Genomic DNA, 12,737 nt, shown 5'->3' on the forward strand with positions numbered 1-12,737 from the left:
ACAAGTTTGGATTGTTTCCCCAAAATGGAGGCGGCTTTATAGCGATGCGATCGACATTCTGCGGATTGTCTATTTGGAACGGATGAAACGATTACGGGCTTACCTTGAGAAGCTTGCTGTTCGAAATCATGTCCGGGTCACCAGTTTAGGCACCAGTGTAGTGACCAATGCAGGGCACCAGTGTGTAGGCGCCTATCTGTAGGTCCGGTTGTTGAGCTCCATTATTTAATGATAATAACAATCAGAAGGTTTTAAATAAATAAATATGATTTATTTGGTACGGACACATAGAAATGAAGGACATCACATAACAATGGTTGCTTGCCGACTGCGAAAGAAAACATTCAATTTTTATCGCAACTTTCGTTGCTAGGTAACAATCATTTGCGCCAGAAAACTGTGAAGCGCGCCGTCATAATTTTTCCGCAATCTGTAAAAGTTCAAATAGAGGTCGCTACAGTTTCTTTGTTAAATGTACAGATTGTGGTTAAATTGAATTAATGATAATATGGAATTAATACTAATGTAATTTAATCGCATGAATTATGTATGAATAAATGACTTTATCTGAAATTTGCCAATGTTTTCCTTGAATTTGCCAGAGGACTTATTTAATAGGTGTATGAATCTCTGGAAGTAGATGACAATTACGCTACGAATTAGGAGCTCAATTTTTTTTAAAGTCTAGTTTCAGGCAGTATTTGACGATTTTGGATTGACCCATTTATATATATTTTTATTTTTGAAAATTTTTAATACTTGAGAAAAATTTGCAAAGCACTCATAAATCCGGAGTTAGTCATAATGTGTTCATACAAATAGACCCGGCATGTGCAGGTCTAAACATGTCTTTCACAAATTGTTCTTGTGAGACATGTCCAGTCTCCCACCTGGTTTGGTTCCAACAATGAACCCGCTAGAACATCCCCGTTAAATCAAGTATATTTTTTTGGGTGCTGAACATGATCTTTTTTTGACATATTTTGACCATTATTTTGACACGCCTGAAATAGTTTTTTTTTCCCATCATAAACTACTATTCAGCAGTAACCTGCACAGTCAGCCACTGTCTTATGGAACACTGCGTGGCCCTCTAAGAGAAGTTTCACTGTACAAGGGTTTTGGATTATGAACACAAATGACAGACACATAATAGGACAAATTATGTTTCCAAAATAAAGTTCCATTGTAGAAATTTCAGTTGAAACCTGTTACATTATCTTTAACTTCAAATATTGAAATTTTTTATTTTAAATGTGTAAAATAATACACCAGTTGCAAGAAAATTTTCCTGTTTGTATAAATTCCAATTAATCTGAATAATAAATAAATAGTAATAATCTTTTTCAATTTACTGTAAACTTACCATCAAAGTACGGCAGAGTTTTTGTGCACACACCATTAGACAGATCAGTAGATGAAGCCTTCAGACATGGATTAATTTCTTTGACATTTAATAATTTTGTAGAGCTTTCACACACCTTGGTTTCAGACATTTCAACATTCAAATGAGTTGATTTTTGTTTTTTGAAATGACTCAAATCTTCATATTTATTACCTTCGGATTCTTTGACAGGTATAGGCTTATTAAGGTATTGAATGTCTGCAGAGTCCACTACTGAAGCTTCCAAAAAAGATTCAGTGTTTTCCTTTACTACATAATTTAAAAACCCCTTTTCAAGCAATGCAGGCGAACTCTTACTACAAATGGTTTCTTCATTTCGATGACTTTCCGAATTTTCCAGTTGATCTGAAGACATTGTATTATTACATGACTCAATCCCGTCTGTGGTTATTTCTGCAATGACTAATATGTTTTTACTGGATTTATCATCTGGAGGAGTTTCGGGATTAGGCAAAACTAAAGTTGGGGGAAGGGGTGCTTTTCTTTTTCTTGTTATAGTGCTATTTGAAATACTGGAACATGATGTAACTGTTCTGTAACCTGTTGAAAGATTTGAATGCCTTTTTGAGTCAAGATTGCTTGAAACATCTTTGCAAGAAGTATTGTAATTATCCAAAAGCATCCTGTCATGATTAACAATGAGTACTTCTGGAGATTTGTTTTCAGAACAATCACTAAATACTGAAGGCTCATGGTATCCACTAGAGTCTGAGCTATGTCTTGAATGAGAAATTATGCTTCTAAGCTCATCAAACTTAGTAACTGGCTGGGAAGAAATCAAGCTCGAGCTCTGAACAACAACTGAAGAGGAAACTGGAGCTAAAACTGGTGGTGCAGGAGCTGGTTTACGCTTGGTACTATGTTTTGAATGATTATTTTCATAGTTTTCTGCATTTTTTTCCGACAGCACAAAATGATTGTAAGAACCGTTGTTGACATCAGGAGTAATCTGTTCATAATATATGGAAAAAAATTTAAAGAAAAACAAATAATGATATACAAGTGAGTTCATAACATAATATTGTGTTTATAAGCATGTGTGATATACACATGATCTACAATGTAAAAATTATTTTATCATTTGGTTTTAAACAGTTCATAAAAAATTAACCATCGCATAGAAGCTGGTTTATACTTGGTACCAAGTTTTGAATGATTATTTTCATTATCTGAATTTTTTTTAAAGAAGTGAAACTTCTATTGCATCAGTTGTTAGGTCTAACCGGCATGCCCATATTCACTGTGTCTCCCATTTCCTGCAAGATATCAAAGCATAAGCAGGGTTCTGTCCACCCTAAACTTTGGCCTGTATCCCAGACCCTTCAAAAAATCAAATTCTGAAAAATGGACCCTTCACAAAATACAAATTAATGAAACTATAAAATTAACATTTAATTTCCTTTGCGATAAATTTACAAGATTATTTCACTTCCAACAAATTAAATTATTTTTCAGAAAATTAAAAAAAAAATTCTCAAAACAGGACCTTACAACAGTCTGGACAGACCCCTGGCATAAGTCTTAACTACTGGATATCGAATGGCAATCAGGACGCCAATATGTGTGGTGACGTAGAACGTGTTATGTGACACAGAGAACTGTGTGACATCTGCTCCAAAATGGTGTTATGATTAGTATTAAAACAAAAGTGTAAGAACTAAACTGCCCCTCATCAAATGATGTAAGTCTCAATTATGATCTTGCTGAAGACAGAATGTGTTCCATAGAGTAGCCTACTCAAGGGTTAGCAGATTTTTCTTATGATAACACAATTTCCATTTGAGCTAAATATTTTATATCATTTCGAAATTCAAAGTAAAATGTCAGAAAAGACACTTGAAATTTATAGTGTTGGAAAAGAAACTGGAACTGACTGTCATAAAAAGTGTTATGCAAAAGTGTAAAATCTGTTACCCAATACATCATTGGACCCAACAGACATCGATATTGAGGAGTGGAGTAAGTTCTGAACATTTATCTACTGTGTGTTTAAGCATCATAGAGCTTTTTTCTCAAAGTATGAAATATATCCGGAAGCATGCTTTAATCCTTTAAAATGTCATAAGAAAAAAATAACAGAAGGTTTAAGGATAGTAAACTTGTATTTTTCATGTATAAATGAAATAAACGGTTGTACAAAATCAATTCCAGGGCAAAAAATATGCCATGCCTGTAGAGAGAGCGAATATAAACAACAATAAATTAAATGAAGAAACTGAATACTGTGAAGAGATGAACAGTGACAGTAATGTAGAGAAGTAACTTGGAAAAATGTCAATTATTAAACAAGAAGCACTTGAAGAAATAAATTCATCTCTACAGAACATAGAAGAGCCACCAATTAAACTTCATACGGTAGCTCCACAATGCAAGTCAAACAATGCCAAAAGAAAAGTTGAATCTGCTTGTAACACTTTAAAATCAAAGGTTTGTAAAGTTTTTGAAGAAGAATTACTAGAAAATGAATCTCAAAGCACACTTAATGAAGATATTAAACAGAAAGCAAATTATATGATTATTTTCATAAAGTTAATTAGAAATAAGACTCAATTTAGCCATCACAACAAGGGGAAAACTTAGGAAAGGGGAACCAGGAAAAAAATCTGAAGAGTTCAATGTCACTGAATATGCTGTGTGAAAAGCAGGAGAGCTTTTGTAAATGAAAAAGCAAAGGTGAGCCATTGTGTTTTTATTATAAAAAGAATCAAAAATTAAATTTCAACAATTTTTTTGCAATCTAATTTTTTAATGCAAAAGGTTTAAATTTTCTTTCCTAGTCATAATCTGCATTTTTTTGTGAGCATTTTAATGGAAATTTCATTTGAATGTATTGAAAATCTGCAAAGTTACGATATATTTTCACAAATAATATTGCTTGAATGGGGTTAGCCTAAGAGACGTCATTTGAGAGGTTAGAAAACATTTTTTTTTTTCAAAAAGTTTTCGAGATATGTACACGAAACTTTGCATGGTCAACAAGCATGGTAGAAACAATAAACAAAAAGTAATAATTGGAATCCGGGATGATGGGTTGTATTTCAGTATCTTGTTGAATGATTTGAAATCGGAACGATCCAGTCTTATTTCGATGAATTTTGTGTTGCGAGCCAGAATAAACGTATTAACAGTCAAAAACCCATTATTTTTTTCCACAGTATTTAACTTCATATATTTAGGAGAAATTTAAAATAAAAGTTGTTTTGGTAACTGCTGTGCCCCTGGTCTAAAAATACGTTTGAAAAATTGTATTTTTTTCAAACGAAAAATTCCACAAAAACAAAGTTTACATAATATTTTGCATGTAAATTTCAAATGTTTCTTTTTATTCATATTCTGTATGTTTTTGTGAACACTGTAGTGAAAATTTCACTTGAATATATTGAAAATTGAATAAGTTACGATTTATTTTCTCAAACAATGCCGCTTAAAAATTGAGCCTCGGAAAAGTCATCTGCATCAGTTTTTGATAAATTTCAACATTTTTTTCTCAAAAAGTTTTAGAGATATGAAAATAATATTTCACACGGTTAATAAGGATGGTAAATGCAACAAATAAAAATAAAAATCATTGAAATTTGAGACTATGGGTATCATGGCTGGGTGATTTGACATGGAATGACCCTTATGAAAGTCTGATGTACTTGTACCAAAAATTATAAAAATATAATGCAAACATGTAAATATTTTTTGAATGAAAATTCAGTTTACATACATTGGTTTACTTCTTCACAGAGGCTGCAATTTATTTATACAAGGATTTGTGTGTGTGTGTGTGGAAAATTATTATGTACTAGCTATAATACCCAGCACTGCCCAGGTTTTCTTCAATGAGGCTTTTTGGATCATGTGATATCTCCCTCTTTCTTGAGGGATATACAAACTGTGTCCACGTAAAACAACACGGCGACTTTCTGTGCGACTCATGAAATAAACAAATCTAGATTTAAAGAAACATAGAAAGGATTTTTTTCCTTTTTCAAGGGGCGCTAGGTATTTCAATCCACTCCCCCCCCCCCCCCCCCGAACTTCAAGTTATCCAGAGATGCCAATACGCAGAATTTCGGAAAAGGATGCATAAATATTTCTTTCGTGCATCCTTGGGACGCATTTTTTCCTAGTTTAAGAAAAAAGTAAAAAAGAAAACCTCCCAAACTTTTCCCTTTCTTTTTTCCATCTATCATGATCGCGCGACCTTGAAAAAGTGGTTTTACTACTTTGTACACTGTACTGTATTGATATACACGCGGGTTGTTGACGAATAAAATGAGAGAGATCTAGTCGCTTCCCTGAATCAGGGGCCATGTAATTGCCAAATTTTTGAGTTTTTATTCCCCTATGGATTTTCTCCCTTCCGTCTCCCTTCTGTATTAGACAGCGTCTAATACAGCGTAAATTAGCCTTGTTCCTACAATATTGCGAATGCATATATATATTTTTTTAAATCGTAAAGGATTGGAATGCCCGTTCAAATTGTAAAACTTTCCCGATCCCGTGGAAAAAAAACAAATCTGTAAAAACTCGACCTTGAATATATACAGTTTTGCCATTTACCTGCTATGTGGTAGTCACTGTTTCGCATCGCGAAAATCACGGATGTGCATGCAGAATCAGCTTTTGAAGGGGCACAAGGATCTAATTCTTCAAAGAAAGTTTGGGTCACTAACACTCGAAAACAATTATTTATTCCAATATTTTATTTCTCTACGGGAAGATAACCCCCTACCCCCCCCCCCCCCAACTTTGATTTTGGTGAAAATCCGGGTTTGGAACTCGTGATTGCGCAATGGTAATCGGCTAAAAATGTGATTTCGTAAGGTTTTGAAATTTTAAGTTGGTTATTCCTTTGAAAAACTTCTGGTTGCCATGGTGATCACACAGACCAATAACACAAATATTTATACATCAAACTTCAAATGCATGCATTACCAGTTTGGTGTATGGATGCAGGGTCGCAACTGGAAGGGGGAATGGACAAGCGGGTCTAGTGTCCCGGGCTCTGGACTAGAGGGGGCCACCAAATTCACCCTTTATAACTGCTTGTTCTACATTACATGGGTGTGCCAAAATGTGTGCTTGCCCCGTTTGAGAAAGTATCTACTTGCTGCGCTAGATATATGGTACCACCTACTGAACACAAAACACGCCAAATGCTAAGAACACACACATAAGCACACTGTTAAGTTTCTTCAACACAAATCTGACATAGCTCCCATATTCAGGTGTGAAAATATGTGGCAGTTAAATTGCGACAGATCAGAATGGTGGATCATCAGGGAGGGAAAATAAAATCATTTTACCAGGAAAACCAAAGTATGAATAGGGAATCAGAAGATAAGTGTCAGAGAGAGAGAAAATCGAATTTGCTTTAAATTTAAGCAGAAGATATTGAAAGTGCTAAGATTTTTTTAACGAAATGTAGAATCAATCAGAAGGGAATTTATAGATTGATTTATTAGTGAACATATATAAATGAGTGCCTCCAACTGTTAATTAAAGTGGATCCTGCTTATATAACGTTTTTCAAAAAACTGTTATAAAACATTATAAATAGGAAAACACTTTAAGTAACTCTCATTAAGATTTCCCAATTATTGTTAAGACCACGAAAATAAGTTGTACTAAGTGAAAAAAGTTCTAAATGGGAGAAACGTTATAAGTGGGATCAACTGTATATTTGTTTCAGATGTATTACATGTGCGGAATTCCATACATTAAATTCTCAGAGCTAATGAGCTTCTTTGCAAGCTTTTCCTACTAGTAAACAATGAAAGTAAATGAACCTTTGGATACAACACATGTTTTTAGAAATGAATTATATTTGATTCACAGATACCTTCTTCTCCTACGCAGAACATGGCCCACCGCTCAGTCTCAACGAAGAAATATAAGCAGGTGATCAAAGACCTGGGGCATGCTGGAAGAAAGTTCATAGAGAGATACCAGTGAATTATGGGGGGGGGGGGGGCGCATAATTTTTTTCAAGATAAATTTTTTTTTGAGAGGGACCCACTTTCACTCAAAAAGGACCCAGGTTTTGCGAATAACCTGGGTCCCGGGACCCAGGTAAATTAGAGTACAGCGATATCTCTGCTATCCATCTGCCTGTTTCAGCTTCCAAAAATGCTTAGTTAAAGCTGTGGAATTTCTTCAATGTACTTTACGGATCCATAATTAATTTTGAAACATCCTAAACTACATGAATTTATGCAGTTGAATATCAAACGACAATACGGACACATTAATTTCCATGCTTGGGAAGATATAAATAAAAAGTTGAAATCAATGTTATTGCATGGATATTCAACTCAAAAATAGGTCTAGCTAATTACTTCATACTTGATTTTCTGGGCTTCGTATCTCTAAGCAAACGCAATATATAAAAAACCGAGAATTCAATAAAATTTTTAAAATTACTAATGTGGCAGGAAACCCCACTAAATTTTCCCATTTCTACAGTAAAATCTGCAATTTCAACATTGATTTATATGAGGACCATCCTTTGCCTGTCCCTCAAAGTGATGTTGATGATGATTCTGACGTCTATTCATAAAACTCTCATTACTGGGAGGATTGAAAATGTAGCTATAAAGGCATAAACTATTATACATACACTGGTAGCGTTAAAGAAGTGACAAACCATTGTAAAGGCATATACATGTCTGAAACGCACTGCTAGGGAACCACGGTAACCAAAGTAAACGTACCAAAAGTGATAGTTGAGGCCCAAAACCATTGTTGCCCTACAGTTTTTTGCCCATTTGCGCTGCTCTGACGAAATTTTAAAGTAGCCTATCATTCAAGTCGGGTCCCATTTGGTATATATGCAAAATTTGGCAACGATCGATCTAAAATTGTAGATTTATATAGAGAACACACACACAGACAGAAAATCAATTATATATATATAGTTTATAAATAAGCAATAATTTCTTTGGATATGCTTACCACATATCAATCAGGTGTAATACATATATTACATATTTAAGTTCATCGAAACATTTTCTGTTTGCGGTTTCTTGTAACATTTTAATGTGTCAATTTCATACCTAAATGCTTACATACAAAAAAGTAGTTGGAAGAATTATAAAAAAGTGTGTTTGTGATTCCAAGAAATTATCTCATTTTTACTCCCAAAAAAAATCCTTAAAAATACTTCAAAATATACATATTTCAAACACTGCACTATGCAGCAATTTCTGGAATACATAAACTAACCTTAAAATAAAATTTTAACCTGAAAGCAACACATTTTCTTCAAAAACAAACAATTTGCCCCCAAAAAACCCCAGCCCGGGGCGGGGGGATCTACCCAAGGAGCAAGTTTGACAACCCTGGTTTCAATCACAAGTGTTCATACGCCATTCTTTTCAATTTAACAGGAAAACCGCAATTTCAAACATATTTAAGACTGTCTTAACGTCATTTGGTTTGCTGATTGGTTTCTATAAGCAATCCAAGCAGATAATATATTGGGACTTCCTCTAAGATTGACACCACATCTTTAAAGTTTTATAATTGATACTGTAATGATTCCTATTAACTGCCCTACTACCTAAGCCTGCTGCTGGCCCACTATTGGCCTGCAACATCCCAAATAATTTCAATGCAATTTTCCTATCCTGCCAGAACAATATTATGGACGTTAGAAAAAAATTCTAAAAGGGTGTATGACCACATTTAGAGCAATTTAAATCCGTTTATTTGACTCACTGCGTCTGCTGATTTCTCAGGAAATTGCAATAAATTCTCACATAAGTCTTCACTTTGAAATGTCCATAACCGGCTCAATGCGTCTCTTTGTATCTGTCTGCTGTGATCTATTTCATTAATATAGATGGCAGCATCTAATAGACCTTATTCTGTGCTTTGTTTATAATGTTCAAGTGATTTAAAATTGCTGTCTGTTCTGCTTCTGTGTCTCATGCTCTCTCGAGCATTTGCAATCATGTAGCTAACGCGTTAACATCTATTTCTATTCGTGCTTCATCCTTTATCATGTGTATGTGTATTAAATGCAATAAGTCAAAGAGCTCACTTCGTCTTCCATCGCCTTCCACTCGGACGAATGTTTCAGCGAGAATGAAACATAAAACTGGCGACGAACTATGGGATGTTTACCAAACTGATGCCTGATGAGAGCTGGTATGTTTATTTCGACATTGCTTTTCCTTATCACGCTCGAGTTTCGCGTGGCACTGGTATCTATTTATATTGATGTTAATAAAATTCTAACATGGCAACAATTGGGTCTATGCCTGAGTTCGATACCTCAAATTCGGGGTCCTGGGATTTATATATACAACAGCTGACTTTTTTCTTGGAAGCAAATGCGATAACGCTTCCTGAAAAGAAAAGGGCTGTTCTTTTGGCTGTGTGCGGAATAAAAACGCTAGGGATTTTGCGTTCCCTTGTGTCGCCTCAGCAGATTTCTGATGTGAGTTTCGATAACATACTCGAACTACTGAAGAATCATTTCTGCCCGAAACCCTCCGAAATTTATTGCAGATTTCAATTTCATAAGAGAGTACAGTTAAACAATGAGTCAGTAAAGTCGTACGTTACCGAATTCAGAAAATTAGCTGAAAATTGTAATTTTGGTGCTACTCTTGCTGAACGATTGCGCGATCAGTTGGTATGCGGATTACGAGATGAAGGAACTCAACGGAAGTTACTGGCAGAGCCAAAATTGAATTTTGACGATGCTGTTGCCAAGTGCCTTGCAGCTGAAACTGCGTTTTCACAATCAAAACAAATTCATTCTCAAAATTCTCAAATTTCTAATTCAGGAACTTCTGATTTCGTTGATCAAGTGAAGTGTAAAAAGAAATTTAATTCGAAACAAAAAAATGTTTCAAAGGATGATTTTTCTAATAACAGTTATGTATGTTTTGGTTGTGGTGGACGACATGACCGTTCTAATTGTCGTTTCAAATCAGCGACTTGCAGGCACTGTGGAAAGAAAGGGCATGTACAAACTGTATGCAGGGCCAAGAGTATTCAGAAAAATAAAGCCTACACACATAATACACATGAAATTAAAACCAAAAATGAATATTCGAATTCTGTAGTTAACTTTTCTGGTTTCAAACAAGGTATCAAGGTTTTATTGAACAACCATGCATTAAAAATGGAGATTGATTCTGGATCTTATTATTCTATAATTTCTAAAGAAACTTTTGAAACTTTGTTTGGTTGCTGCAAACTTAAGATTAGAAACACTTTTGTGAAGTTGCGGGATTTTCAAGGAAATTTAATTTCACTTCTAGGTTTATGCATGGTAGAAGTACAATTTGGGAACAAGAACGTCAGATTACAATCGCTAATTTCAAAATGTAAATGCACAAATATTTTGGGTTTCTCATGGTTTGAGCCTCTGGGTATTTCATTGAATGGAGTCAAAAAGATTGAATCTAATCCTGTGGATTTTGTAATTCAAAAATATAGAGAGGTTTTTGATGCTGGATTGGGTACATTTGCAGGACCTGTCGTGTCTTTACCTCTTGATCCTCAATTTCCTCCCATTCGACTCAAGGCTAGGAACGTTCCACTTGCAATGAAACCAAAAATTGAGATTGCTTTGAAAAAACTTCAGGATGAAGGAGTTATTGAACCTATTTTGAACCCAAAGTGGTCAACTCCTGTTGTTCCCATTATTAAACCTTCAGGTGACGTTAGATTATGTGGGGACTATAAGGTAACTTTGAATAAGGCCATGAATGCTCACCCCATCCAATTCCAGCTGTTAATCAGTTACTGTCAAACCTGAAGGGTGGAGGATATTACGCTAAAATAGATTTAGCTCAGGCTTATTTACAGCTTCGTGTAGACGAAACTTCAGCTGAGGCCCAGACAATTGTAACTCACAAGGGTGCTTTCAAGGTTAACAGATTGCAATATGGTGTTAATGTTGCTCCTGGAATTTTCCAAAATATGATCGAAAATTTGTTTTCAAATTTGGAAGGAGTAGTTCCATATTTTGATGACGTTTTGATCAGGGCTAATTCTCTAGATCAATTAGCATCAAGATTAGAATGCGTGCTAGACAAACTTAAAAATGTCGGATTACGTGCTAAAAGAGAAAAATGTCTTTTTGGAGTCACTGAAATTGAATTTTTAGGGTACCGTATCGATGCTGCGGGTGTTCACCCTTCCAATTCAAAAATTGAAGCAATACGTTCGACTCCCATTCCAAAAAACAAACAACAATTGCAGGCATTTTTAGGACTGATAAATTTCTATAACAGTTTCCTCAAGGATAAGGCTACAGTTGCGGAAGTGTTGCATAGATTACTGGATCAAAATGCACCATTCAAATGGTCAAAGATCCACGATGATGGCTTCAATTCTCTGAAGGAATTGTTAAGTTCGGATTGTGTGTTAGTTCCTTTCGATGAAAAGCTTCCCATTGTGTTGGCATGCAATGCTTCACCTTTTGGAGTTGGTGCGGTTTTGAGTCACGTACTTCCTGATGGTTCAGAAGCACCAATAGCTTATGCCTCGAGAACTTTAACTACTACAGAACGAAACTATGCTCAAATCGATAAGGAAGCTTTGGGTATAGTATTTGGAATAAAAAAGTTTCATCATTTTCTGTATGGTCACTCATTCACTATAGTTACTGACCACCAACCTCTGTTGGGAATTTTCAATAAAAATAAGACCACGAAAGAGATTTTATCTCAGCGAATGCTAAGGTGGAGTTTTCTTCTAAATGCATATGATTTTTTGTTAATTCATAAGCCGGGAAAGAAAATTGGTAATGCGGATGCCCTAAGCATATTACCGAATGCAAAAACTCCCGAATCCGTGGTCACTTCTCCATTAGAAGTGCTATTCATAGAAGAATTAGAAAATCCACCACTTCATGCTGTGGATATCTCAAAAATGACTATTAGAGATCCAATACTTTCTAGAGTGTTGAACTGGGTACTAAAAGGTTGGCCTGTTGAGATGAAAAATTCACAGTTTCGAACTTATTTCATAAAAAGGAATGAACTATCAGTGCATAAAAATTGCTTATTATGGGGAAATAGAGTAATTATTCCAGTGCCAGGTCAATCTCGAGTTTTAAGTGAATTGCATGTCACGCATCCAGGCTTTGAACGCATGAAAGCTCTTGCAAGATCGTTCGTATGGTGGCCAGGCATGGATGCTGATATTGAAAACTACGTAAGAAGATGTACGAACTGTCAATGTACAAGGCATGCACCTCCCAGAGTTCCAATCCATCCGTGGGAAATGACGACAAAGCCTTGGTCCCGAGTTCACATAGATTTCGCTGGACCATTTCAAGGACAAAACTTCTTGATTCTGATTGACTCCTACTCCAAGT

The 12,737-nt window shown here is 35.2% G+C and overlaps 1 protein-coding gene across 6 annotated transcripts in view; it reads right to left on the reverse strand.

Annotated features, from left to right (window-relative positions):
- LOC149086522 (uncharacterized) overlaps nt 1-12,737 on the reverse strand; it is a 211,156-nt gene that overhangs the window by 71,590 nt on the left and 126,829 nt on the right. For all 6 annotated transcript variants that reach the window (XM_089255984.1, XM_089255983.1, XM_089255979.1 and 3 more), the window contains exon 5: nt 1,367-2,354. In XM_089255984.1, coding sequence (XP_089112110.1) covers nt 1,367-2,354 — 988 coding nt within the window. The remainder of the gene's footprint in view (nt 1-1,366; nt 2,355-12,737) is intronic.

The sequence above is a fragment of the Pholcus phalangioides genome, unplaced genomic scaffold (genome assembly GCF_987345545.1).
Source record: "Pholcus phalangioides strain wild (caught in Gottingen) unplaced genomic scaffold, Ppha-v1.0 ptg000004l_1, whole genome shotgun sequence".
Lineage (NCBI taxonomy): Eukaryota > Metazoa > Arthropoda > Arachnida > Araneae > Pholcidae > Pholcus > Pholcus phalangioides.